The sequence below is a fragment of the Trichechus manatus genome, unplaced genomic scaffold (genome assembly GCF_000243295.1).
Source record: "Trichechus manatus latirostris isolate Lorelei unplaced genomic scaffold, TriManLat1.0 scaffold00111, whole genome shotgun sequence".
Taxonomy (NCBI): domain Eukaryota; kingdom Metazoa; phylum Chordata; class Mammalia; order Sirenia; family Trichechidae; genus Trichechus; species Trichechus manatus.
Genome location: NW_004444047.1, coordinates 514184 through 540777, shown reverse-complemented (window position 1 = coordinate 540777; position 26594 = coordinate 514184). Strand labels below are relative to the sequence as shown.

The 26594-nt window shown below is 47.9% G+C and overlaps 1 protein-coding gene across 1 annotated transcript in view; it reads left to right on the top strand.

Annotated features, from left to right (window-relative positions):
* The window catches only part of JAKMIP1 (janus kinase and microtubule interacting protein 1), a 114739-nt gene that overhangs the window by 40425 nt on the left and 47720 nt on the right, over positions 1-26594 (top strand). Inside the window, exons 3-7 of the mRNA XM_023737994.1 lie at positions 137-631; positions 20986-21195; positions 22170-22289; positions 23666-23812; positions 25407-25547. Coding sequence (XP_023593762.1) covers positions 137-631; positions 20986-21195; positions 22170-22289; positions 23666-23812; positions 25407-25547 — 1113 coding nt within the window. The remainder of the gene's footprint in view (positions 1-136; positions 632-20985; positions 21196-22169; positions 22290-23665; positions 23813-25406; positions 25548-26594) is intronic.

Sequence of the window (26594 nt, the reverse complement as noted above, 5' to 3'; positions counted from 1 at the left end):
ACCCCAACCCCAGACCTCAGCCCCCCACCGACTCCGTCCCCACCCTAATCTCACCCGTCACCCTGACACCCCCGCAGGCCCAGCCCCCTAAACATGACCTGGCTCCTGACCTACTCTCCGCCCCACCCCACCGCAGGTGGGCAAGCTGCGCGAGCGGCTGCAGGAGGTCCGGCTGGAGCGCGAGCAGGAGCAGCGGCGGCACACGGCCTTCCTGTCGGAGCTGCGCGCCAAGCTGCACGAGGATAAGACGCGCGAGCTGCAGGCGCTGCGCGAGGCGCTCATCCGACAGCACGAGCAGGAGGCGGCGCGCGCCGCCAAGATCAAGGAGGGCGAGCTGCAGAGGCTGCAGGCCACGCTGACCCTGCTGCGGGATGGCGCGGCCGACAAGGTCAAGACGGCGCTGCTGGCTGAGGCACGCGAGGAGGCGCGCAGGGCCTTTGATGGCGAGCGTCTGCGGCTCCAGCAGGAGATCCTGGAGCTCAAGGCGGCACGTCGGCAGGCTGAGGAGGCGCTCAGCACCTGCATGCAGGCGGACAAGGCCAAGGCGGCTGACCTGCGCGCAGCCTACCAGGCGCACCAGGACGAGGTGCAGCGCACGAAGCGCGAGAGCGAGCGGGACATCCGCCGGCTGGTACGCACGCCTGCGACGCACCCCTCCCTGCTCTCCTCTCCCCGCGCCTCTCCTCTCCTTTTCCTCCATCCCAGAGCGCCCATCCTTCCTGCGCGCAGCAAACGCGAGGTTCCGAGGACCGGCGCACTGAGTGTAGGTAGAAGGCTTTGGGGTGCCGGTCTCCTTACCAGGTGTGCCATCCCTGACACACCACCGAACTGCCCAGAGCGCAGGTTCCTCATCTGCAAAGTGAGGTTAACAGATGATGCTTAGGTTGGCATAAGGGAGGCCTGTGAGAGCACGTCCGAGCGCTGGGCGTTTGCCCACTCGTTTAGTTAATAAACTACAAGGTGATTCACACCCCAGGGGAGGTGTGACAGGGGCGGCAGGCAGCTATTCTGCTGCAACAAGGAGGGACGAACCAGACATTGCAAACCATCATGTCGGGCGGCTGAAATTCCCAAGGTGGGGAGAAGTGCCCTTCTTAGGGAGCTGACAGTTGCTAGCAACTTTCTACCCTGAGAGTGTTGGCTGATCCTGGGGTGGGCTGAGGACTGGACGTCCCCAAGCAAAGGGACTTTGCAGGAGGTTAGATAAGTCAGTAGACCTTTTTGCTATCTCTCAGGGTTGGCATGAAAGATTGGAAACTAGAAGAATATTACTGAGTTCTGGGTTCTGGAGTTCATGGGGTCGCCATGAGTCCCAGTCCACTGGATGACGACTGGTTTGGGTATTTTGGGGTTGGTGTGGGAGGCCAGTGCTGGGACTGGAAAGGTAAAGGGCGGGATCTGGGACAGACACGCAGCCAGGCATTTGTCAGACCTTGAACCTGTGGTCTGAACCTGTGTGGTACAGGAGGCTGCAAAGCTAAGATGGTCTGAGGGGATTAAGCAACAACAACTATGATATTTACAAGAGATACACCTTAATTAGGAGGACACAGATTGGACGTGAAAGGATGGAACATGATACCCCACATAAACACTAACCAGAGGAAATCTGGTCCGACCGTGTTGTTAGACAAAGTAGATTTTTAAAAAAATTTATCGTGCTTTACGTGAAAGTTTACAGCTCAAGTTAATTTCTCATACAAACATTTATACACGTATTGTTATGTGACCTTAGCTGCAGTCCCTATAAGGTGACAGCACACTCCCCCTTTCCACCCTGGGTTTCCCATGTCCATTCAACGAGCTCCTGTCCCTTCCTGCCTTCTCATCCAGCCTCCGGACAGGAGCTGCCCATTTAGTCTCATGTATCTACTTGAACTAAGAAGCACACTCTTCACGAGTATTATTCTATGTTTTATAGTCCACTCTAATCTTTGTCTGAAGAGTTGGCTTTGGGAGTGGTTTTAGTTCTGGGTTAAAAGAGAAGTCAGGGGCCATGTCTTCAGGGGTTCCTCTAGTCTCAGTCAGACCATTAAGTCTGGTCTTTTTATGTAAATCTGAGCTCTGCACCCCACTTTTCTCCTGTTCCGTCAGGCACTCTTTGTTGTGTTCCCTGTCAGGGTGGTCATTGGTGGTAGCGGGTCACCGTCTGGTTCTTCTGGTCTCAGGCTGATGAAGTCTGTGGTTTATGTGGCCCTTTTCTCTCTTGGGCTAATATTTTCCTTGTGTGTTCCTTTGGTGTTTTTCATTCTCCTTTGTTCCAGGTGGGTTGGGACCAATTGATGCATCTTAGATGGCCACTCACCAAAGTGGGATGCAGAACATTTTCTTAATAAACTTTGTTATGCCAATTGACCTAAGTGTCCCCTGGAACCGTGGTCCTCAGACCCACACGCCGGCTACTCTGTCCCTCAAAGTGTTTGGTTGTGTTCAGGAAACTTCTTAGCTTTTGGTTTAGTCCAGTTGTGCTGACTTCCCGTGTATTGTGTGTTGTCCTTCCCTTCAGCTATGATAATTCTTGTCTACTATCTAGTGACTTCCCCTCTCCCTCCCTGCCCACCCTCATAACCATCAAAGAATGTTTTCTTCTGTGTTTAAACCTTTTCTTGAGTTCTTAAAATAGTGGTCTCTTATAGTATTTGTCCTTTTGTGACTAATTTCACTCAGTATAATGCTTTCCAGATTCATCCATGTTGGAGATATTTCTCGGATTCCTCATTGTTCTTTATCATTGTGTAGTATTCCATTGTGTGTATGTACCATAATTGGTTTATGCATTTGTCCGTTGATGGGCACCTAGGTTGTTTCCATCTTTTTGCTATCATAAACAGTGCTGCAGTGAACATGGGTGTGCATATATCTATTCGTGTGATGACTCTTACTTCTCTAGGATATATTCCAAGGAGGGGGATTGCTGGATCATATGGTACTTCTATTTCTAGCTTTTTAAGGAAGTGCCAAATCATTTTCCAAAGTGGTTGTACCATTTTACATTCCCACCAGCAGTGTATAAGTGTTCCAGTCTCTCCACCTCTCCAGCATTTATTGTTTTGTGTTTTTTGGATTAATGCTACCCTTGTTGGGGTGAGATAATATCTCATTGTAGTTTCGATCTGCATTTCTCTAATGGCTAATGATTGTGAACATTTCTTCATGTGTCTGTTAGCTGCCTGAATATCTTCTTTGGCAAAGTGCCTGTTCATATCTTCTGCCCATTTTTTAATTGGGTTATTTGTCTTTTTGTTGTTGAGGTTTTGCAGTATCTTGTAGATTTTAGAGATTAGATGCTGATCGGATTTGTCATAGCCAAAACTTTTTTCCCTGTCTGTAGGTTGTCTTTTCACTCTTTTGGTGAAATCTTTTGATGAGCATAAGTGTTTGATTTTTAGGAGCTCCCAGTTATCTAGTTTCTCTTCTGGTGTTCGTGCATTGTTACTTACAGTTTGTATTCTGTTTATGCCATGTATTAGGGCTCCTAGCGTTGTCCCTATTTTTCTTCCATGATCTTCATTGTTTTTGATTTTATATTTAGGTCTTCAATCCATTTTGAGTTCGTTTTTGTGCATGGTGTGAGGTATGGGTCTTGTTTCAGTTTTTTGCAGATGGATATCTAGTTATGCCAGCACCATTTGTTAAAGAGACTGTCTTTTCCCCAATTAACAGACTTTGGGCCTTTGTCAAGTATCAGCTGCTCGTAGGTGGATGAATTTATGTCAGACAAAGTAGACTTTAAGGAAAGAAGAAATATTAAAGACATACAGGGACTTTTTTTTAATAATAAAAGGGTGGATTCAACAAGAATGCACTTAATAAGAAAACTTCGAAATGCATAAAAAATTACAAAAGTAAAAGGAGAAATATACAAACCTATAATTATTCTTAGATTTAACACACCTAACACAGTGAGTGACAGAAGCAGCAGAAAAAAGTGAGTTAGGGTATATAAAACTTGAACAGCACAACCAACGTCAACTAAACTGATAGAATACCATTTCCAGCAACTGCAGAATAGCTGTTTTTCAAGGGCGCATGGAATACTTATCAAAATAGACGGAGGCCTGGCCGTACAGCAACTCACAGAAATTTCAAAAAAGGTTAATACCACACACAGTAAGTTCTTTTGCCAGAATAGAATTAAACTAGAAATCAATGAAAGAACAAACTAGAAGATCTCCCAATGTTTGGAAATTAAGCAGCACATTTCTAAATAACCCATCTGTCAAAGAAGTAATAATAATGGAAATATTATGAGTTGAATGATAATAGAAGTACAACATTTCAAAATTTGTAGGTTGTAATTGAATCAGTTCTTAGAGAAAAATGTATTTTAGAAGAAAATAAGAAATGCTGAACATCAAACATCTAAGCTTTCAGCCCAAGAAGAATGAAAAAGAGAGCAAAGTAGACCCCAGTAAATGGAATGATGAAAATAATAGTAGAAATCATGAAAATAAATAAAGAAAATAAACAATTTAAAAGTTAATTAAAATTGATAAACCCCTAGCAAGACTGAAGGAACCCTGGTGGTGCAGTGGTTAAAGCAGTTGGCAGCTAACTGAAAGATCGGCGGTTCAAACCCACCAGCTGCTCCACGGGAGAAAGATGTGACAGTCTGCTTCTGTAAAGATTTACAGCCTTTGAAACTGTATGGGGTAGTTCTACTCTGTCCTATAGGGTCGCTATGAGTCAGAATTGACTCTTTGGCAGTGGATTTAGTTAGCAAGACTGATAAAGGGGAAAGGAGACTCTATAAGTTACCAGTGTAGAAAATGTAAAAGGGAAAATACCACAGCTCCGGCAGACATTAAAAAGACAATAAGAGTGCGTTATAAACAGTGTATTCCAATAAATTTGACACTTTGATGACGTGGATGCATTCCTTGAACAAGCACAGCTTACCAAAACTGACACTAGAAGAAAAAAAATCTGACTAATCCTACAGCTTTTAAAGAAATTGAGTCTGTAATTAATACTTTTCCCTTGAAGAACAGCCCAGACCCAGGTGGCTTCACAGGTGAATTCTTCCAAATATTTAAGGAAGAAAAAAACTAATTCTACACAAACTCTTCCAGAAAATAGAGATGGATTAGAAGACTTAGTATAGATAACAGTTCTTCCACAATTGATCTGTAGATTTGTGATGGTTAAGGTTGTGTGTGAACTTGGCTGGGCCGTGATTCTCAGTGGTTTGGCAGTTATGTAATTATGTAGATTGTTAGTTATGTAATGATGTAGTTTATCCTCCATCATATCCATTTTGTGGTACAATGTAATCACCTCCATGATGTAATCTGATGTGATCAGCCAATCAGTTGTAAGGGGCGTTTTCTTGGGGGTGTGGCCTGCATTCAGTATATATGGATGTTCTGGAAAAGCTTGCTGGATTTTGCTCTCTGGATCCTGCATCCAGCTTGTCATCATCTGACCTCCAGTTCTTGAGACTTGAGCCAGCAGCCTGCCGCCTGACCTGCCGATCTTGAGTTCATCAGTTCCTGAAGCTATGTGAGTCAGGAGAAGCCTCCAGCCTGGTGCCTGACCCACAGACTTGGGACTTCCCAGCCTCTACAACTGCATGAGCCATTTATTTAAGATAAATCTCTGTCTGTCTGTCTCTCTCTATCTATATATATTTCATATATATATACTTCACTGGTTTTGATTCTCTAGAGAACCCAGCCTAAGACATTTGGTACCGAGAGTGGTTCTCGAGAAGCAAAATTGTAAGGATGATTTTTCTAAATGAGTTCTCAAGTCGGGTTAGTCTTAAAGATGTTGATGACTCTGCTTCCAGTATTAAAGAAGGCAATGCTAATCCATGGCATGAGGTGGCAATAGAAATATGCAAAATATCACCACCAATAGATCTAGTATTGGTGAGAGTCAAGGTTCTGGGTAATAGCGTGTTTGATACTTTTCTACAATTCTGTCAGAATGAGAAGTATAAGGAAGCTGATTGGTTGGTCCTCCTTTCTCAAGACAAGGTGGTGAAAGAAAGAGATGAGCTCAGAGCTTCAGAGTCACAGCTAAAGTGCCACATAAACCACCCCAAAATTACCACTTGTGCCCTGAAAGAAATCTTTATTTCTTGTAGTAACAGAGCTTATATTGCTGAAAGTCAAACCCAGAGTCTTATTGTAGGAGTGGCTAAATTACAATGCCAATTGAATTTTCCAACCTTGAATGTCCCTGAAGTTAAAGTGAGGACATTGATTGGGAAGAAATGGAATCCTGAAACTTGGGATGGAGACATACGGGTGGATAATGAGGAAGCTGGAGAAACTGAGCCCCTAAATTCTATTGAATCACTCCTACAAACAGAACCCTCTCACTTCCATCTGAAGATATTACTCCATCTTTGTCTCCTAAGCCACCCTCCCCAGTAAAACCATTAGCCCCTCCACCTCAATCTGATGAGGTTAACCCAGCTGTGTCTGAAGAGCCTTTGTCTGAGTCATTACTTGGGGTATTGCCTAAGGCAGATGCCTTACCAGACATTGCTCAATGTTCTTAGAACACATACCCACCACCAATTTTTGATTCTAGACCTATAACTAGACTTAAGTCCCAGTGAGCCAAAAAAGGTGAAGTACAAAGTGTGACCCAGGAGTAGTACGCTACACTCAAAAAAAATTTCTTGACTTTTCTAATATGTACAAACAAAGACCTGGGGAATGTGTGTGAGAATGGCTATTAAGGATGTGGGATAATGGTGCAAGGAACATAAACTGGAATCAGTCTGAGTTTGTTGATATGGGCCCTCTCTAAGCACAGATTCTTCATTCAGTGTTTCAGCTTGAGACGTTAGGAAAGGATTCCATAGTTTATTTCATTGATTCACTGAAGCATGGATTACGTGGTGGCCCACACTAAATCAAGTTGAAGTACCAGACCTGCCTTGGTATACTGTAGAAGAAGGTATCCAAAGGCCTAGGGAAATTGGCATGTTACAGCGGATTTATCAGATTAGACCCACATGTGGTGTGCCCAGAGGGCACTCCTTGTACCACAACAGTTAAGAACAAATTTGTGACGGGAGACCCAGAATTCTTGAAGACTGCTGTGATTGCTATTTTATGTAAGTCAGATATGACGGATTTGAATTAAGATACCTAACTACAACGGGGCTGATTAGACCTGGTGGTGATAGGGACCAAGTGGCAGCACTCAGTTAACAAATGCAAGGTGGGCATGGTTACTGTAATGGACAATGGTGTCAAAGCAGTAATTAGAATAGTTTGACTCGTATGGACTTATGGCATTGGCTACTTAGTCGTGGTGTCCCTAGGAGTGAAATAGATGGGCAACTCCTAAATATTTACTTGATCTGTACAGGCAGAAGAATTGCAGGTCAAATGAATGGCAATCTGACTCAAATCACTGGAATAGAGAGTCATGGCTCCTCAATCAATTCCCAGGCTTGAGCAAGTTTACAGACCCACAACTCCTTGAATGAAGGGGAGATTGGGTTCCCTTGAGGAAGGACTCTACGTCATGGATAGAATTATGTCCCCCAAAAACGTGTGTATCAGTTTAGCTGGGCCATGATTCCCAGTATTGTGTGGTTGTCTTCCATTTTATGATTGTAATTTTATGTTAAAGAGGATTAGGATGGGATTGTAGTACCCTTACTAAGGTCACATCCCTGATCCAATGTAAAGGGAGTTTCCCTGGGGTGTGGCCTGCACCACGTTTTATCTTACCAGAGATAAAAGGAAAGGGAAGCAAGCAGAGAATGGGGGACCTGATATCACAAAGAAAGCAGGGCTGGGAACAGAGCGTGTCCTTTGGACCTGAGGTTCCTGTGCTGAGATGCTCACAGACCAAGGGAAGATTGATGACAAAGACCTTCCTCCAGAGTTGACAGAGAGGAAAAGCCTTCTCCTGGAGCTGACGCCCTGAATTTGGACTTCTAGGCTACTTTCCTGTGAGGAAATAAACTCTTTGTTAAAGCCATCCACTTGTGGTATTTCTGTTAGAGCAGCACCAGATAACTAAGACACCCCACTACACTGCCAAAAATTTATACTGTTAATCTTTTCCCAGCCTTCCCCAAAGATATCTATGGTCTTTTACAAGAGTAACTATTCACTGGGGAAAAGCAAATAATCAGACTTTTCAGGGATTAATGGATACTGGCTCTGAACTGACACTAATTCCAGGAGACCCAAAATATCACTGTGGCCCACCAGTAGGAGTGGGGGCGTATGGAGGTCAGGTTATTAATGGAGTGTTAGTTCATGTCCACCTTACAGTGGGTCTCCGAACTCATCCTGTAGTGATTTCCCCTGTTCTAGAATGCATAACTGGAATAGGTATACTCAGCAACTGGCAGAACTGCCAGATTGGATCCCTGACAAATAGAATCAGGGCTATTATGGTAGGAAAAGCCAAGTGGAAGCCATTAGACTGCCCCTACCTAGGAAAAACGTAAACCAAAAGCAATACCACATTCCTGGATGGATTGCAGCGATTACTGCCACCATCAAGGACTTGAAGGATGCAGGGGTGGTGATTCCCATCACATCGCAGTCAACTTGCCTGTTTGGCCCGTGCAAAAAACGGATGGATCTTGGAGAATGACAGTAGATTATCGAAAACTTAACCAGGTGGTGACTCCAATTGCAGCTGCTGTTCCAGATGTGGTTTCATTGCTTGAGCAAATTAATACGTCTCCTGGTACCTGGTATGCAGCTTTCGAGATGGCCAATGCCTTTTTCACAACTCCAGTTTTGAAGGACCACCTGAGGCAGTTTGCCTTCATCTGGCAAGACCAGAAATACACCTTCACTGTCCTACCTCAGGAGTATATCAGCTCTCCAGCCCTATGTCATAATTTAGTCTGCAGGGACTTTAATCACCTTGCCCTTCCATAAGACATTGTGCTGGTTCGTTACATTGATGATATTAGGCTGATTGGACCCAGTAAGGAAGAAATGTCAGTGACTCTGGCCTTATTGGTAAAACAGTTACATGCTAGAGGATGGGAAATTAATCCAACAAAAATTCAGCAGCCTTCCACCTCACTGAAATTTCTAAGAGACTAGTGGTATTGATATATTCCTTCTAAAGTGAAGGATAACTTATTGCATCTTGTCTCTCCCACAACTAAAAAAGAGGCACAATGCCTAGTGGGCCTGTTTGGATTTTGGAGGCAGCATATCCCTCGTTTGGGTGTACTACTCTGGCCTATTCATCAAGTGACTCAAAAAGCTGCTAGTTTTGAGTGAAACCCAGAACAAGAAAAGGCTGTGCAACAGGTTCAGGCTGTTGTGCAAGCTGCTGTACCCCTTGGACCATATGATCTGGCTGATCCAATGGTGCTTGAAGTGTCAGTGGCAGATAGAGATGCTGTTTGGAGTCTTTTGTTATTGTTGTTAGGTACTGTGGAGTCACTTCTGACTCATAGTGACCCTGTGTACAACAGAACTAAACACTGCCTGGTCCTGTGCCATCCTCATGATCACTGCATTGTTATGCTTGAGCTGATTGTTGCAGCCACTGTGTCAGTCCATCTCATTCAGGGTCTTCCTCTTGTTTGCTGACCCTTTACCTTATCAAGCATGATGTTCTTCTCCGGGGACTGATCCCTCCTGATAACATGTCCAAAGTATGTGAGACTTTGGAGTCTTTGGCAGGCCCCTGTTGGTGAATCACAGTACAGACCCTTAGGATTTTGGAGCAAAGCTCTGCCATCGTCTGCAGATAATGACTTTCCTTTTGAGAGACAGCTTTTAGCTTTTTACTGGGCCTTAGTAGAGACTGAATGCTTAACCATGGACCACCAAGTCACCATGCAACCTGAGTTGCCTATCATGAACTGGGTGTTGTCTGATCTACAGAGCTATAAAGTTGGATGTGGACATCAGCATTCCATCATTAAATGGAAGTAGTATATGCAAGAATGAGCCTGAGCAGGACCTGAAGGCACAAGTAAGTTGCATGAGGAAGTGGCCCAAATGCCGTTGGTCTTGATTCCTGTCATATTACCTTCCGTCTGCCAATCTGCACCTATGGCCTCATAGGGATTTCCTTATGATTATCTTATTGAGGAAGAGAAAACTTGTGTCTGGTTTACATATGGTTCTGTGCGATATGCAGGCACCATGTGAAAGTGGACAGCGGCAGCACTACAGCCCCCTTCTGTGACCTTCCTGAACAATGGTGGTGAAGGGAAATCCTCCCAATGAGCAGAAATTCAAGAAGTGCTCCTTGTTGTTCACTTTCCTTGGAAGGGGAAATGGCCAGGTGTGTGATTGTGTACTGATTCATGGGCTGTGGCCAGTGGTTTGGCTGAATGGCCAGGGAATTTGAAGGAACATGATTGGAAAATTGGAGAAGGAGGTTTGGGGAAGGGGTATGTGGATAGACCTCTTGAATGGGCCAAAGAAATAAAGATATTTTTGTCTTGTGAATTTTCACCAAAGGGTTTCCTTGGTAAAGGAGGATTTTAACAGTCAAGTGGATAGGATGACACATTCTGTGGAAACCAGTCATCCTCTTTCCCCAGCCACTCCTGTCACTGCCCAATGGGCTCATGAACAAAGTGGCCATGGTGGCAGGGATGGAAGTTATGCGTGGGCTCAGCCACATGGACTTCTACTCGCCAAGGCTGACTTGGCTACAGCCACTTCTGAGTGCCCAATCTACCAGCAGCTGGGACCAACACTGAGTTCCCAGTATGGCATCAGTCCTTGAGGTGATCAGCTGGCAACCTGCTGGCAGGTTGATTACATTGGACCACTTCCATCATGGAGAAGGCAGCGTTTTGTTTGTACTGGAATAGACAATTGCTGTCAATGTGGTTTTGCCTTCCCTGCATGCAATGCTTCTGCCAAAATTACCATCCGTGGACTTACAGAACGACTTGTCCTTCACCATCGTGGTATCCCACACAGCATCACCTCGGATCAAGGAACTCACTTCACAGCAAATGAAGTGCAGCAGTGGGCCCATGATCATGGAATTCACTGGTCTTATCATGTTCCCCATCATCCTGAAGCAGCTGGCTTGATAGAATGAAAGAATGGCCTTCTAAAGACACAATTACAGTGCCAGCTAGGTGGCAATACCTTGCAAGGTTGGTGCTCACATGACTGTATATGCTCTAAACCAGCATCCAATATATGGTGCTATTGCTCCCATAGCCAGGATTCATGGGTCCAGTAACCAAGGGGTGGAAATGGGCGTGGCACCACTCCCTATCACCCTTAGTAACCCACTCACAAAATTTTGCTTCATGTCCCCATGACCCTATGCTCTGCGCGTCTAGAAGTCTTTGTTTCAGAGGGAGCAGTGTTCCCACCTGTAGACACAACAAGGATTCCATTGAACTGGAAGTTAAGAATGCTCCCTGGCCACTTTGGGCTCCTCATACCTCTGGAGCAACTGATAAAGAAGGGAGTGACTATATTGGCTGGTGTGATTGACCTGATTGCCAAGGGGAAATCAGATTGCTATCACATAATGGAGGCAAAGAAGAGTATGTCTGGAATATAGGAGATCTCTTAGAGTGTCTCTTAGTACTGCCATGCCCTGTGATTAAAGTCAATTGAAAACTACAGTAACCCAATTCCAACATGACTACTAATGTCAGAAATGAAGGTTTGGATCACCTCACAAGGCAAAGAACCACAACCAGCTGAGGTGTTTGCTGAGGGCAAAGGGAATATGGTTTGGGTGGTAGAAGAAGGTAGTTCTAAATACCAGTTATGACTGTGTGACCAGTTGCAGAAAGAGGACTATAATTGTTATGAGTATTCCTTTCTTGCATGTGTGCATCAAATATATTTGTTTTCTTCACTCATAAAACATAAGATATAAACGAAGCTGGTGTGTGTTTGGTTGTACACGTGTTGTATCATGTTAGGCGCAAGTTGTTGTTGTTAGGTGCCATTGAGTCGGTCTGACTCATAGCCACCCTAGGCAAAACAGAATGAAACACTGCCCGGTCTTGTGCCATTTTCACGATCGTTGCTATGTTTGAGCCCATTGTTGCAGCCACTGTGTCAGTCTATCTCGTTGAGGGTCTTCCTCTTTTTTGATGACCCTCTACTTTACCAAGCATGATGTCCTTCTTCAGGGACTGGTCTCTCCTGATAAAGTGTCAAAAGTATGTGAGACGAAGTCTCACTATCCTTGCTTCTAATGAGCATTCTGGCTGTGCTTCTTCCAAGACAGACTTGTTTTTTCTTCTGGCAGTCCATGGTATATTCAATATTCTTCACCAACACCATAATTTAAAGACATCAATTCTTCAGTCTTCTTTATTCATTGTTCAGCTTTTGCATGCATATGAGGCAATTGAAAACACTGTGGCTTGGGTCAGATTCACCTTTGTCTTCACGGTGACATCTTTGCTTTATTTTTTTTTAATTTTATTGTCGTAATTTAAGTGAAAGTTTACAATTCATGTTAGTCTCTAGCACAAAAATTTATACATACATTGTCATGTGACCCTAACTGCTCTTCCTATAGTGTGACAGCACACTCCTCCTCTCCACCCCTGATTTCCCGTGTCCATTTAACCAGCTCCTCACCGTCACTGCCTTCTCATCTCACCTCGGACAGGAGCTGCCCATTTAGTCTCATGTATCTACTTGAGCTAAGAAGCACACTCTTCACGAGTATCATTTTATGTCCCGTAGTCCAGTCTAATCTTTGTCTGAAGAGTTGGCCTTGGGAATGGTTTTAGTTCTGGGTTGACAGAGAGTCTGGGGGCCGTGCTTTCTGGGGTTCCTCCAGTCTCGGTCAGACTATTATTTCTGGTCTTTTTACTAGAATTTAAGTTCTACACCCCACTTTTCTCCTGCTCCATCAGGGACTCTCTGTTGTATTCCCTGTCAGGGCGGTCATTGGTGGTAGCTGGGCACCATCTAGTTCTTCTGCTCTCAGGCTGATGCAGTCTCTGGTTTATGTGGCCCTTTCTGTCTCTTGGGCTAATACTGTCCTTATGACTTTGGTGTTCTTTATTCTCCTTTACTCCAGGTTGTTGGGACCAATTGATGCATCTTAGATGGCCGCTTGCTAGCTTTTAAGACCCCAGATGCCATTCACCAAAGTGGGATGCAGAACATTTTCCTAATAACCTTTGTTATGCCAGTTGACCTAGATGTCCCCTGAAAGTATGGTCTCCAGACTCCACCCCTGCTACTCTGTCCCTCAAAGTGTTTGGTTATATTCAGGAAACGTCTTAGCTTTTTGTTTAGTCCAGTTGTGCTGACTTCCCCTGTAGTGAGTGCTGTCCTCCCCTTCACCTAAGGTGATTCTTGTCTACTATCTAGTTAGTGAATAACTCTCTCCCTTCCTCCCCACCCTCATATCCATCAAAGAATGTTTTCTTCTGTGTTTAAACCTTTTCTTGAGTTCTTATAGTAGTGGTCTTATACAATGTTTGTCCTTTTGTGACTGACTAAATTCACTCAGCATAATGCCTTCTAGATTCCTCCATGTTATAAGATGTTTCACGGCTTCATCGTTGTTCTTTATCATTGCGTAGTATTCCATTGTGTGAATATACCATGACTTGTTTATCCATTTGTCCATTGATGAGCACCTGGCTTGTTGCCATACATGTTTGCATTTTAACACTTTAAAGAGGTCTTTTGCAGCAGATTTACCCAGTGCAATGCATCTTTTGATTTTTTGACTGCTGCTTCCATGAGTGTTGATTGTGGATCCGAGAAAAATATAATCCTTGCCAACTTCAATCTTTTCTCCGTTTATCATGATGTTGCTTATTGGTCTAGTTGTGAGGATTTTTGTTTTCTTTATGTTGAGATGTAATCCATACTGAAAGCTGTGGTTTTTTATCTTCGTTAATAAGTGCTTTAAGTCCTCTTCAGTTTCTGCAAGCAAGGTTGTGTTATCTGCATATCACAGGTTGTTAATGAGTCTTCCTTCAATCCTGATGCTGTGTTCTTCATGTAATCCAACGTCTTGGATTATTTGCTCAGCATACAGATTGAATAAGTATGGTGAAAGGATACAACCCTGACACACACCTTTCCTGACTTTAAACCACGCAGTATCCCCTTGTTCTGTTCAAATGACTGCCTCTTGGTCTAAGTACAGGTTCCTCATGAGCACAATTAAGTGTTCTGGAATTCCCATTTTTTGCAATGTTATCCATAATTTGTTATGATCCACACAATTGAATGCCTTTGCATATTCAATAAAACACAGGTAAACATCTTTCTGGTATTCTCTGCTTTCAGCCAGGATCCATCTGACATCAGCAATGACGATCCTCATTCCACATCCTCTTCTGAATCCGGCTTGAATTTCTGGCAGTTCCCTGTCAATGTACTGCTGCAGCTGCTTTTGAATGATCTTTAGCAAAATTTTACTTGCATGTGATATTAATGATATTGTTCAATAATTCCCACATTCGGTTGGATCACCTAGGTGCAAGTATGGCTTTGTAATTGCCTTTATTTAGAGACTCTGTATGGTTTAACGATATGTGTGTGGTGCCAAGTTGACAAGGGGTGGACTGTGATGGTCAGAGTTGTGTGTCAACTTGGCTGGGTCATGATTCTCAGTGGTTTGGCAGTTACGTAATCATGTAATTATCCTCCATTTTGTGATATAATATAATCACGTCCATGATGTGATCTGATGTGGTCAGGCACTCAACTGTAAGGGGCTTTTACTCAGGGGTGTGGCCTGCATCCAATGTATATGGACTTTCTGACAAAGCTCTTTGGCTTTTGCTTGCTCTGGATTCTGCATCTAGCTTGTCATCATCTGTCCTCTACATCTTAGGACTTGAGCCTGCAGCCTTCCATATTGCCTGCCGATCTGGAGATTCGTCAGCCCCAGTAGCTATGTGAGTCAGGAGAAGCCTCCAGCCTGACGCCTGACCTATGGTCGTGGGACTTGCCAGCCTCTACAACCGCATGAGCCATTTCCTTGAGATAAATCTCTCATATATATATCTATGCTTCAGTGCCTTTTTCCTTCTCTAGGGAACACAGCCTAAGATAGGGTTCAAATGCTAGCAGTCTCTATCAAAATCCTAGCAGACTGGTTTATAGACACGTGGGGTGTGGATGTGTGTGTGTGTGTGTGGTGTCTGTGTGTGTGCGATTTGTACTCAGCGTGTGTACGTGTGTTTGATATTTTCATGGTGTATGTGATGTGTGTGTATAGTGTGTGTGCATGTGATGTATGTGTGCTGTTTGCACATGAGATGTGTGTGGTGTGTAGTATGTTTGCATGCAAGTGTGTATGCTTGTGTGCTCAGTGTAGGCATGTAATGTGTGGCTTGCGTATTGTATAGTATATACGTGCATGTGTGTCTCTCCATGGTGTGATGTGTGTGTGTGTTTTGTATGTGTGTGTGGTGTGTATGCAATGGGTGTGTGTCATGTGTAGTGTGTGTGCATGTATGGTGTATATGTGTGTGGTGTGTGTAGTATGTCTGTGATGTGTAGTATGTGTACATGCACATGTGTATGTGTGTGCAGTGTGTTTGTGGTGTGAGGTGTTTAGTGTGTGCATGCATGTGTGTGGTGTGTGGGTATGTACTATGTGTAGTGCATATGTGGTGTGTATGTGTGCCTCTGTGTGGTGTGTGCAGTGTATATGTGATGTGTGTGTGGTGTATGTATGAATGGAGTCTGTGCATGTATGTGATGTGTGCTTTGTGTGCATGTGGTATGTGTACGTGTGTGTGGTGTGCAGTATGTGTGCAATGCATGTGTGTGCAATGCATGTGTGTGCACTGTGTGTAGTGTGTATGTGGTGTGTGCATGTGTGGTGTGTGGGGCATGTAGTGTGTGTGTGGTATGTGTGTACCTGTGTGTGGTGTATATATGATGTGTGTGGTGTGTAGTATGTGTACATGCATGAGTGTGCATGTGTATGCAGTGTGTGTGGTGTGTGTAGTGTGTGCGTTCATGTGTGGTGTATGTGTGTGTTGTGTGTGAGTGGGTGATGTGTGCATGGTGTGTGTGTAGTATGTAAGTGTGTGGTGTGGTGTGTGTGGTGTGGTATGTGTGTGGTGTATGGTGTGATGTGTGTGTGGTGTATGTGGTGTGTGTGGTATCTGTATGGTGTGGTGTGTGTGGTGTGGTGTGTGTAGTATATGTGTGGTATGTGTATTGTGTGATGTGTTGTGTGGTATGGGTGCAGTGTGGTGTGCAGTGTGTGTGTGGTGTGTGTGTGGTATCTGTATGGTGTGGTGTGTGTGGCGTGGTGTGTGTGGTGTGGAGTGTGGTGTGTGTAACGTGTGGTGTGTGGTATGGGTGTGATGTGTCTGTGGTGTGTGGTGTGTGTGTGGTGTAGTGTGTGTGTGGTGTGGTGTGTGTGATGTGTGGTGTGGTATGTGTGTTCTGGGGAGAAATTATCCCGTAACAGGAAGACATGACTTTGGAGATGGTCTGCTCTGGAGTGAGTCCAGATCCCAGCACTTGTTAGCTGTGTGGCCCCGGGCCAGTTGCTTGCTGTCTCTGAGTGTTGCCTCATCTGTAAAATAAGGATAATCACATATCTGCCCCAGGGTTGCGAGGTTTAGTGAGCTGAAGCATTCAGGAACAGAGTATACTTTCTGTGATAGATGTAAAATACGTCCCCCTGGTATAGGCAGCATTTATATTTAAGGGAAATAAGATGGGGAAACCGAAGTATCACACAAGAGGTTGCTTGGGCTGAATTTAAAACGTACTGAGAATTCAGTGTCCGAAAGGCTCTGTTTCCACTTTGGTGCAAAACGCGAGTGCCCCCAGTACAGTATTCTCGGTTGTGTGTGGCTTTCACCTACAACAGTCCACTTAGCAGAGCATCCGAAGAGTGAATGTCGTCATCCTGTGATCCCATTTGATAAAAGTCCCTCTGCAGGCAAGTCTGTTGCCCATGGCAATGCGTCTGGAAAGCATTGCTGCTTCATTTCCTCCTCAGCTGGATTGGATTAGCAAGAGCAAGAAGGCCTTCAGACTCCCTCTCACACATTAAACTCGCCTCTGAAATAAGTCCGGAAGAAAGGGCAGTGACAATCAACAGCAAGCGGTTTCTGGTCTTGTTCCTTGGGTCAGTCCCACGCTCCCTCCAGAGGCTCTAGGGGAGGATCCTTCCTTGTCTCTCCCAGCCTCTGGTGGCCCCAGGCATCCCTGGGCTTGTGGCTGCGTCACTCCAATCTTCTCCGTCTTCACGTGGCCACCTCCCCTGCCTCTGTCTCCCTGTGTCTCTTCTAAGGACATGTGTCATTGGATTTAACCCACCCTAATCTAGGATGAGCTCTTAAGGTAACCCACCCTAATCTAGGATGAGCTCTTAAGGTAACCCACCCTAATCTAGGATGAGCTCTTAAGGTAACCCACCCTAATCTAGGCCTAATCTAGGATGAGCTCTTAAGGTAATCACATCTACAGAGACCCTGTCTTCCAGATCAGGCCACACGCAGGTCCTGGGGTGTGGGACATGGACATAGCTTTTTGGGGACCGTCATTCAACCCATGACAGCATTCATTCATTCATTCATTCAGCCAGCCACTCAATATTTGAATGCCTACAGGAGACAGAGTCTTAGGAGAGACCTCCTATGTGCCATGTGACCATTATAACTCTAGCTAACATTCACTGAGCGCCCTCTCGCGTGTTGAAGTCTTCAGCCCTCACAACAACCCTGTGTTAGGCCCTGGCATCATCTCCGTTTCACAGGTGAGGAAACCTGGCCTCTCCAGACGCGTCTCCTCTATTCTGTCCCTTGACAGCCCCCTTGCCGTGGATATTCCTGTGTCCCTGTTTCACATGTGAGGACCATAGGTGTGGAGAGGTCAGGTGACTTCCCAGAGGCTGTGTGGTTTTGGGGTCCCAGCCTTGATGGGCTCCCCCTGCATCCCCCACTGGTTACTATCAAGTGGGTTTAAGTTTTATATAGGGTAGTCAAGGCCTCTGTCTTAGGGTTCTCCAGAGAAACATAGAGTTGGGGGAGAGAGAGAGGGAAGGAGAGAGAGAGAGGGAAGGAGAGAGAGAGAGAGCGGGAAGGAGAGAGAGAGAGGGAGAGAGTGGGAAGGGGAGAGAGAGAGGGAAGGAGAGAGGGAGGGGGAGAGAAAGAGAGGGAGAGGGAGAGAGGGGGAAGGGGGGAGAGAGGGAAGGAAAGAGAGAGGGAGAGGGGGAGAGAGCGGGAAGGAGAGAGAGAGAGGGAAGGAGAGAGAGAGGGAGAGAGAGAGAGTGGGAAGGGGAGAGAGAGGGAAGCAGAGAGAGAGAGGGAGAGAGGGAAGGAGAGAGGGAGGGAGAGAGAGAGGGAGAGAGGGGGAAGCGGAGAGAGAGAGAGGGAAGGAGAGAGGGAGAGGGAGAGAGAGAGGGAGAGAGAGAGAGGGAGAGAGCGGGAAGGAGAGAGAGAGGGAAGGAGTGGGGGAGAGCAGGAAGGGGAGAGAGAGAGGGAAGGAGAGAGAGAGAGGGAAGGAGAGAGGGAAGGAGAGAGAGAGGGGAGGGGAGAGAGAGGGAACGGGAGAGGGAGGGAGGGAGAGACAGGGATAGACAGAGAGAGACAGGGAGACAGAGAGAGGGAAGAGAGAAAGGGAATTATTTTGATTATTCTGAGGAACTGGCTCACATGATCGTGGGGCTGGCAAGTTGGAAATCTGTAAGACAGACAGTGGGCTGGCAACTCTGGCAGGATGTCTGTATATGTCTTGAGGCAGAATCGTCTTCCCTCTGGGAACCTTAGTTTTTGCTCCGAAGGCTTTTGGCTGGCGGGTGAGGTCTACTCACATTATGGAGGGTGATCTGCTTCACTTAAGTGAACTGATTTAAATGTTTGGTGTTAGCTGCCGTCAAGGTTACTGTGACTCCTGGTGACCTGTGTTCAACAGAACGAATTGTTGCCCTATCCTATGTCATCCTCATGATCACCACCATGTTCAAGTCCGTCATTGTGCCTCTTGCACCAATCCGTCTCACCGAGGGTTCCCTCACCCTTGCTGGCCTTCTACTTCACCAAACAGGATGTCCTCCTTAGCGATTGATCCCTCCTGATGTCCAAAGCAAGCGAGCTGAACAATGTTCTGTTGTGCTCTGTATAGTTTTCATTGGCTAATTTTCTGAAGCAGATTGCCAGGCCTTTCTTCCTAGTCTTAGTCTTTCCAGCTCCATAGAAACCTGTCTACCATGGGTGACCCTGCTGGTATTTAAAATACTGGTGGCACAGCTTCCAGCATCACAGCAACATGCAAGCCTGCACAGTAGGACAGACTGACAGACAGGTGGTGGATTTAAATGTTAACCACATGTAAGTACCTTGATAGCCACATCTAGACGAGTGTTTGACCAAACGACTAGGCACTGTAGCTGAGCCAAACTGAGATGACCGTGAAATTAGCCATCACAGTAGCATGGACATACGTCGCCTTATGTGATAGCGTGTACCGGGGCACTCAGGTATGTGTGAGTGATGAATGCCGCATGGCGGCGTGTGAACCTTGTCCCCAGGGTTTTGTGGAAGCAGCCCTTGCTAAAGGCTCTTGTTATTCCCAGGGCCTTCTCAGGTACTCCTCTCACATAGAATTTATTCCCAAATCCTGGGATGATACATGGAAGCAGAGGCGCCGTAGCTGGAGCTGTTTGATTTCTATCAATAAATGAGACTCTGGTGCCTGGGGCATCTCTTACTGGGGGATTTCCTAACTGTTGGCTTGTGTCAGATGGAGTTGAGGTGGACACCCGGGGTGGAGGCGGCCTCGGTGAACTCTCTCAGCTCGGCCACCCTGTGGTCACTGGGCCGCCTTTGCTCAGGCATGTCCTCTGTCGGACACTGTCTCCAGGGATGCTGGGACCAGGCGGGACGAGTGTGGGTAGGTTCAGGGTCACACGTGTAGAGGCCTAGGTCCTTGGAGGTCTGAGGAGAAATTCAAGCAACCAGTTGGTTCTGTGAGTTTGGATCTCGGGGAAGTCAGGGTTGGGGGACATCAATGTGTCTGCTGCAGGTGGGGAAGCCAGCCCGTGGGTGAGGACGTGGTGGCGGGGAGGGGAGCCACCGCATGGACAAGGATGTGGTGGGGGGAGATGGAACATGGATGAGGATGGGGGGTGTCCATGCATGGGTGAGGAGGTGAGGGAGGAATCAGTGCATGGGTGAGGACATGGTTGGGGGGAGAGACAGAACTTGGGTGAGGACGTGGTGTGGGGGGAGCCAGCCCATGGGTGAGGATGTGGTGAGGTGGAGATAGAACATGGGTGAGGATGTGAGAAGGGGAGCCAGCACATGGCTATGATGTGGGGGCAAGACAACATGGTGAGGGTGGGGGAGGGGAGCCAGGGCATGGGTGAGGATGGGGGGAGGAAGCACAGGGACAAGGACGTGGGGGGCACCAGTAAGGAGACAGAGTGAGAAGAGGGCCAGGGCTTGGGGACGCCAACTTTCACGGTGGCCAGAGCAGACAAGGCTCTGAGGAAGGTAGAGACTGAGAAGTCGTAGGTGGCGGTGGCGGGGGGGTGCAACTGGACCCTAGTACCTTGAACCAAGAGAGATAGTTGACACGGGTGGTCAATGCCAGAGGCTGGGGACGATGTCGAGGACGGGAGGGCAGGGATAGGCCCACAGGCTTTGGCAGCAAGGGGAATTTGCCAGAGCTTCTTGGTGCTGGGTGGGGCTGTGTCCCCCGGGGGGCTGCGGCTGTGGAAATGGAGAGGAGAACCACCAACCCTGTAGGAAGCTTTGCTGCAAGGGGGCTGGAAGGACGGTGGCTGGAGGGCAGCAGGGTCAGCATCCATGTTATTTCGATAAGGTGTGAGGGATCGACTCACCTATAACAAGGTGTGGGGGCCTGAGCAGGTTTTCAAAGGGCAAGACCTGGTTGAACCCAGAGTGCTGGCTCTAGTACCTCCACTGAGACCTCCATGCTGAGTGAGCGTGAGGGCCAGCTGGTCTCGTCCGCTGTGGTCCTGACCCAAGTGTGCCGAGCTTGGTGGACATGGCCTAGGGGCGGCCTTCACCTTTTCCCGGCCGTGAGCCCTGGGGTTGACTGTGCTCTTTCTCATCTCCAGATGGACGAGATCAAAGGAAAAGACCGTGTGATCCTGGCCCTGGAGAAGGAGCTGGGTGTGCAGACGGGCCAGACCCAGAAGCTGCTGCTCCAGAAGGAGGCGCTGGATGAGCAGCTGGTCCAGGTCAAGGAGGCCGAGCGGCACCACGGCAGCCCCAAGAAGGAGCTGCCGCCAGGCATCGGAGACATGGCAGAGCTCATGGGTGGTCAGGTGGGAGCTGGGCACCATAGTGCTCAAACTGACCACAGCCCACGCACCCAGCCCACCTCTGCCCTGGTTCCTCCAACCAACTCGCTGGCCTTCCAGCTTCCCCTCACCCATCCTCCTCTTTCTGAACCCCACTCTCCCTCCCTTCTATCCACTCTTCCATCAGGCCATCAGTTCTTCCCTCCCTCCCTCCTTTCCTTCCTCCATCCATCAGTCCTTCCCTCCCTCCCTTATCCCTTCCTTCCCAAATTGAGTTACTGCTAACTGCATGCCAGGCCCACGCTGGGCTCTGAGAATAAAGATGAGAAACTGGCTGTCCTTGCCTTCGGGGCTCTCAGTGCTCAGTCGAGAAGAGAGACGAAGACATCAGTGTGGGTACAGTCTGAGTCCAGAAAGGACCCAGTCAATAAGGGGAATGACTCCAAGTCGGAGTTTGCAGGATGAGCAGAAGCTCACCAGCAGACAAGGGAGGGGCATTCTGGGCAGCAGCTTGGAGCTTAGCAAACACACAGAGGGGCTGAAGCAGCATTAATTCATTCTGCCATTCATTCAGTAAATGCTGGAGTGAGTGACTGCTGTGTGGACACTGTGTTGGGTGCGGCCTTTCAGCAGAGAGCAAGGTGGACACAGTCCCTGCCCTGGAGGAATGTTCTAGTTTGTCCTGGGGTCAGGAGATGGAGAGGGGCAGGAATCCATTGTGAAGGTCCTCACGGGCTATTTTGAGATGTTAGGGAGCTCTGAAGGGTCTGAAGTGCCCATCACCTTTGATATAAAGTCGTTCATCGTGTCTGCCAGGGCTTTGGGGTATCGTCCACATTCCTTAGCTTCAGGGGGTCGCACGGTGTAGGGTCCTCACCTACATGTCATCATGTGAATTTTCTAAGAAAGTCTCTGGAGTGTTTGAATCATTGACGCTTTTTCAAGGTAGTTTTGAGACCTGCTTCTTACAAGTACATTTGTGTCTCAACTCTGTTTAGGATCCACATATGGACGAACGAGATGTGAGGCGATTTCAACTAAAAATTGCTGAGCTGAATTCAGTGATACGGAAGCTGGAAGACAGAAATACCCTCTTGGCCGATGAGAGGAACGAGCTGGTAAATCCGCCCCTGAGACAGATGGCACCGCCTCGTAGACACAGGAAGGGCCCGGGCAGCAAGACATGCTTCACACGGGGAGTTAACCCTCAGGCTCCCAGCTTCTCTACTTTCTTCCTAATTTCTCTCTGATTAAAAATCTAACACCCGCTCACAGAGAAGCTCGTTCCTGCCCTTCGTGTCTGCAGGAGTTTATCCTGAGCAAGCAATTGAACAAGCTTAGTGAGAAGTCTGGAGAGGATGTTCATTGCTGTGTTGTTTATAACAGCAAACCTCTGAAAACCCAGTGGTTCAACGCTGGAGCACTGGCTGAGGTCGTTACGGGATATTTGCACAGCGAATTCTGTCCAGTCATTAAGAATGCTGGTGTAGACCGTGTTTAACTGGCAGAGAAATTTATTCAGTGAATGAAGTCATAAAAGCAGTTTGCACAATAGAAATACACTGTCATCATCCTGGGTATTAGACATTGTTCTCTTTGGTAGGGTGATTATTTATAATTTTTGTTTTTTGCTAATCTATTTGTTTTCTTTTCCATAAAACTTTATATGTTTTTAATAAAAGAAATAACGAACATGGACATCTGTTTAAAAATAAAGCTTTAGTAAAAATAGCAGCTTCTTGAATCTGGTTAAATTGCTTATATAAACAGCTAACCTAATTTTTACATAGTGGTAGTCAGTACATACATTTCTTGATCAGTACCTCGTATTTCTTCTGTTTATTCTAATTTTTATTATGAAAGTACATATGTCTACAGAGCATGTGAAAACATGGGGTGAAAAATGCTACGAAGTGTCACCTCTCACGTCGCAGGTTTAGCAGGATGGAATAAACTCATTTGCCTCCAGGCTTTCTGTAGCCACGTTTTTATATAGCTTCAATCAGACTATATGCATCAAATGTTATGTCTCCACTTTCTACTCACATATTCATGAGCTAAAAAAATACTCATGAGCTGCATAATAGCTTAGTGAGTGGACTAGGAAAAAAAAATACAGGCTGACTGAAACACTTCAGCAAGACAGACGTGTTTACAGTAACAATCGATTGATTTGCCAGCCCTTGAATCCTAGGATCATGCTGGAACTGCTGTTTACAGTTTGGGTTGTCCTTAAAAAAAACAAGCCAGTCGTTGAGTCGACTCCGACTCATGGTGACCCCACATGTGTCAGAGTAGAGCTGTGCTCCAGGGGTTTTCAGTGGCTGATTTTTTGGAAGCAGATCACCAGGCCTTTCTTCCGAGGCACTCTGTGGTCACGTGTCTGGAAGCTGGGTGTGTGCAAGCTCTTTTTGTTTGTACCCCCTGGGACTGTGGTCCTGTGGCTGGGACTCCAGCCCGAGGCACCAGGCCTCTGTGTCTTTTTCCACTGCAGCTGAAGCGCAATCGCGAGACGGAGGTCCAGCTGAAGCCGCTCGTGGAGAAGAACAAGCGGGTGAGCAAGAAGAACGAGGACCTGCTGCACAGCATACAGCGGATGGAGGAGAAGATCAAGAACCTCACGCGGGAGAACCTGGAGATGGTGAGCACCAGGACCCCCTCGGGGAGGATGTGGGGTGGAGAGCACGGAGACCCTCATGGGAGGACGTGGGGTGGAGAGCACGGAGACCCTCATGGGAGGACGTGGGGTGGAGAGCACGGAGACGCCTCGGGGAGGATGTGGGGTGGAGAGCATGGAGACGCCTCGGGGAGGACGTGGGGTGGAGAGCACTGGGACCCCTAGGGGAGGACGTGGGGTGGAGAGCACTGGGACCCTGATGGGAGGACGTGGGGTGGAGAGCACCGGGACCCTGATGGGAGGATGTGGGGTGGAGAGCACCGGGACCCTCAGGGAGGATGTGGGGTGGAGGGCAGCAGGACCCTCATGGGAGGACGTGGGTGGAGAGCACCGGGACCCTCATGGGCGGACGTGGGGTGGAGAGCACCGGGACCCTCATGGGCGGACGTGGGGTGGAGAGCACCGGGACCCTCATGGGCGGACGTGGGGTGGAGAGCACCGGGACCCTGTTGGGAGGACGTGCGGTGGAGAGCACTGGGACCCCTAGGGGAGGACGTGGGGTGGAGAGCACTGGGACCCTCAGGGAGGACGTGGGGTGGAGGGCACCAGGACCCCCATGGGGAGGACGTGGGGTGGAGAGCACCAGGACTCCTAGGTGAGGACGTGGGGTGGAGAGCACCAGGACCCTCATGGGAGGATGTGGGGTGGAGAGCACGGAGACCCTCATGGGAGGACGTGAGGTGGTGAGTAGTGGCCGCTTGGGGCATTCTTGACTCTGCCTGGTTTCTCCAGCCCCTGAACTGCATGGAGCTTAGCCCCCAGGCCACCTCCCACCACCTCCTCCAGGAAGCTCCCCAGCTTCCGCCTCCCCCTTCCATGCACTTCTCCAGGCCCACAGAGCTATGGGCATCTGTGAGCAAAGTTGAAAGTGGGGTCTGCACCATGGCTCTGCTGCCCACTTGCCTGTGACCTAGACGCGACTTTCAACCTCTCCAAGCCTCAGTTTACTCATCTGTAAAATGGGAGTGGATGCACAACATGGCAGGGTTCTGAGAGGGTGAAATGATAGAATACGTGCCTGGAGGGTGCTCAGGAGGTGAAAGCTGTTACGATTACTGCTGGAAAGGCCATGCTTAAGAGATTTTTTGCTCCAGAGAGAGCAACTCGTCTTTGTGGTTAGGGAGGATATCTTGCCGTTCACGGTTTGTAGATTACTCTTGGGTTCATTGTTCAAAGCAGTGTGAGTCACTCCATTTTACAGCCGGGAAGACTGCGGTTCTGAGAGCTCGAACCGTAGTGGAGACGGATGTGAGTGTAGTTCCTGTTCATGGGTCATTCTTCTCCCGGCCTCCCCTCCCAGCTCTCCAGGTCTGTTGCAGCGGGCCTGTCATCCAGTTCCCCTAACGCCCATCCATCCCTTTCTCTGGTACAGCATCTGCCTGCAGCCCTCACTCCTTTGGCTGGGGGCTGGCGGCCGCCCTTGCTCTGTCCTTCCTCCATCCTGCCCTCTGTCCTCACTCCATCCCACCCTTGTCCCCGAGCCTGCAGCCAGTGTCCTGGCCACTGGCGGGCTGGCTGGATGCATGGACAGTAACCTGGGGTGCCCTCCCCACTGCAGAAGGAGAAGCTGTCAGCCCAGGCCTCGCTGAAGCGGCACACATCCCTGAATGACCTCAGCCTGACACGGGACGAGCAGGAGATTGAGTTCCTGCGGCTGCAGGTGCTGGAGCAGCAGCACGTCATTGACGACCTGTGCCTGGTATGTGTGCAGCTGGGGACACGGGGGTCTGGGGCGCATGGAGCGGGGAACAGAGTTGGGGCAGTGCTGCTGGGCCAGGACTGCTGGGCTGGGACTGGTCACCTGCAACGTGTGACTGGTACGCGTGTGCTGCCTGTGGGTCTGGGATCTGCGGTGCATGGAGCCAGGAGAGAGGCTGGGGACTGGTCAGCAGAGCACCTCTGGGGTCCCCAAACGCATCCCGATGCCCATGCCTGCTTTACTCTGGGGCAAAGCAGCCCTCAACATCGCTTAGATGAATTCCTGAGACCTGGGTCCGCTTTCATGACTGCTCTTTTCCTTAAATCACCTCCCATTTTCTGCCATTAAGAAGCAGCATCAATTTTAAGACGGGGCTTATGGCCTTCCCATTGCTGGCGTGATCTGTCCCCAGCACATCACTGGCTTTGTAGCTTAGTCATCACAGAGACAGCGAGTTTGAGCCTGAAAACCTGAGTCTTGATTTGTAATCAGATCAGGCTTTGAAGGACTTGCTAAGACAATGTGCGTGTATGTCCTCGATGTTCACACGGGGTGTGGATATGGCTAAAGGGAGTGAATATGTCTTAGGTAGATGAGGTTTGTCTCTAGGGCTTTCAGTGCTCTCTCTGGGGACCAGGCAGAGAATATCTGCCCTGAGCTCTGAAGCTGAATCTTAGAAGAGTGTGTTCTCCTTACTTAAGAGAGCACCCTTCCTTCTGTCTATTCATCCATCTACCATTCATCCATCTATCCAACTATTGTCTGTTGGTCCACCATCCATCTTTCCATCCATCAACATCCATCCACCATCCATCCGCCCATCTGTCCATCACCATCCACCCATCCAACCATTGCCTGTTCATCCATCCATCCATCCATCCATCATGCATCCATCCATCCATCCACCCACCCATTGTCCACCCACCCATCTATCACCATCCATCCATCCGTCCATCCACCCATTGTCCACTCACCCATCTATCACCATCCACCCACCCAACCATTATCTGTTCATCCATCCATCCATCCTTCATCCTTCCATCCATC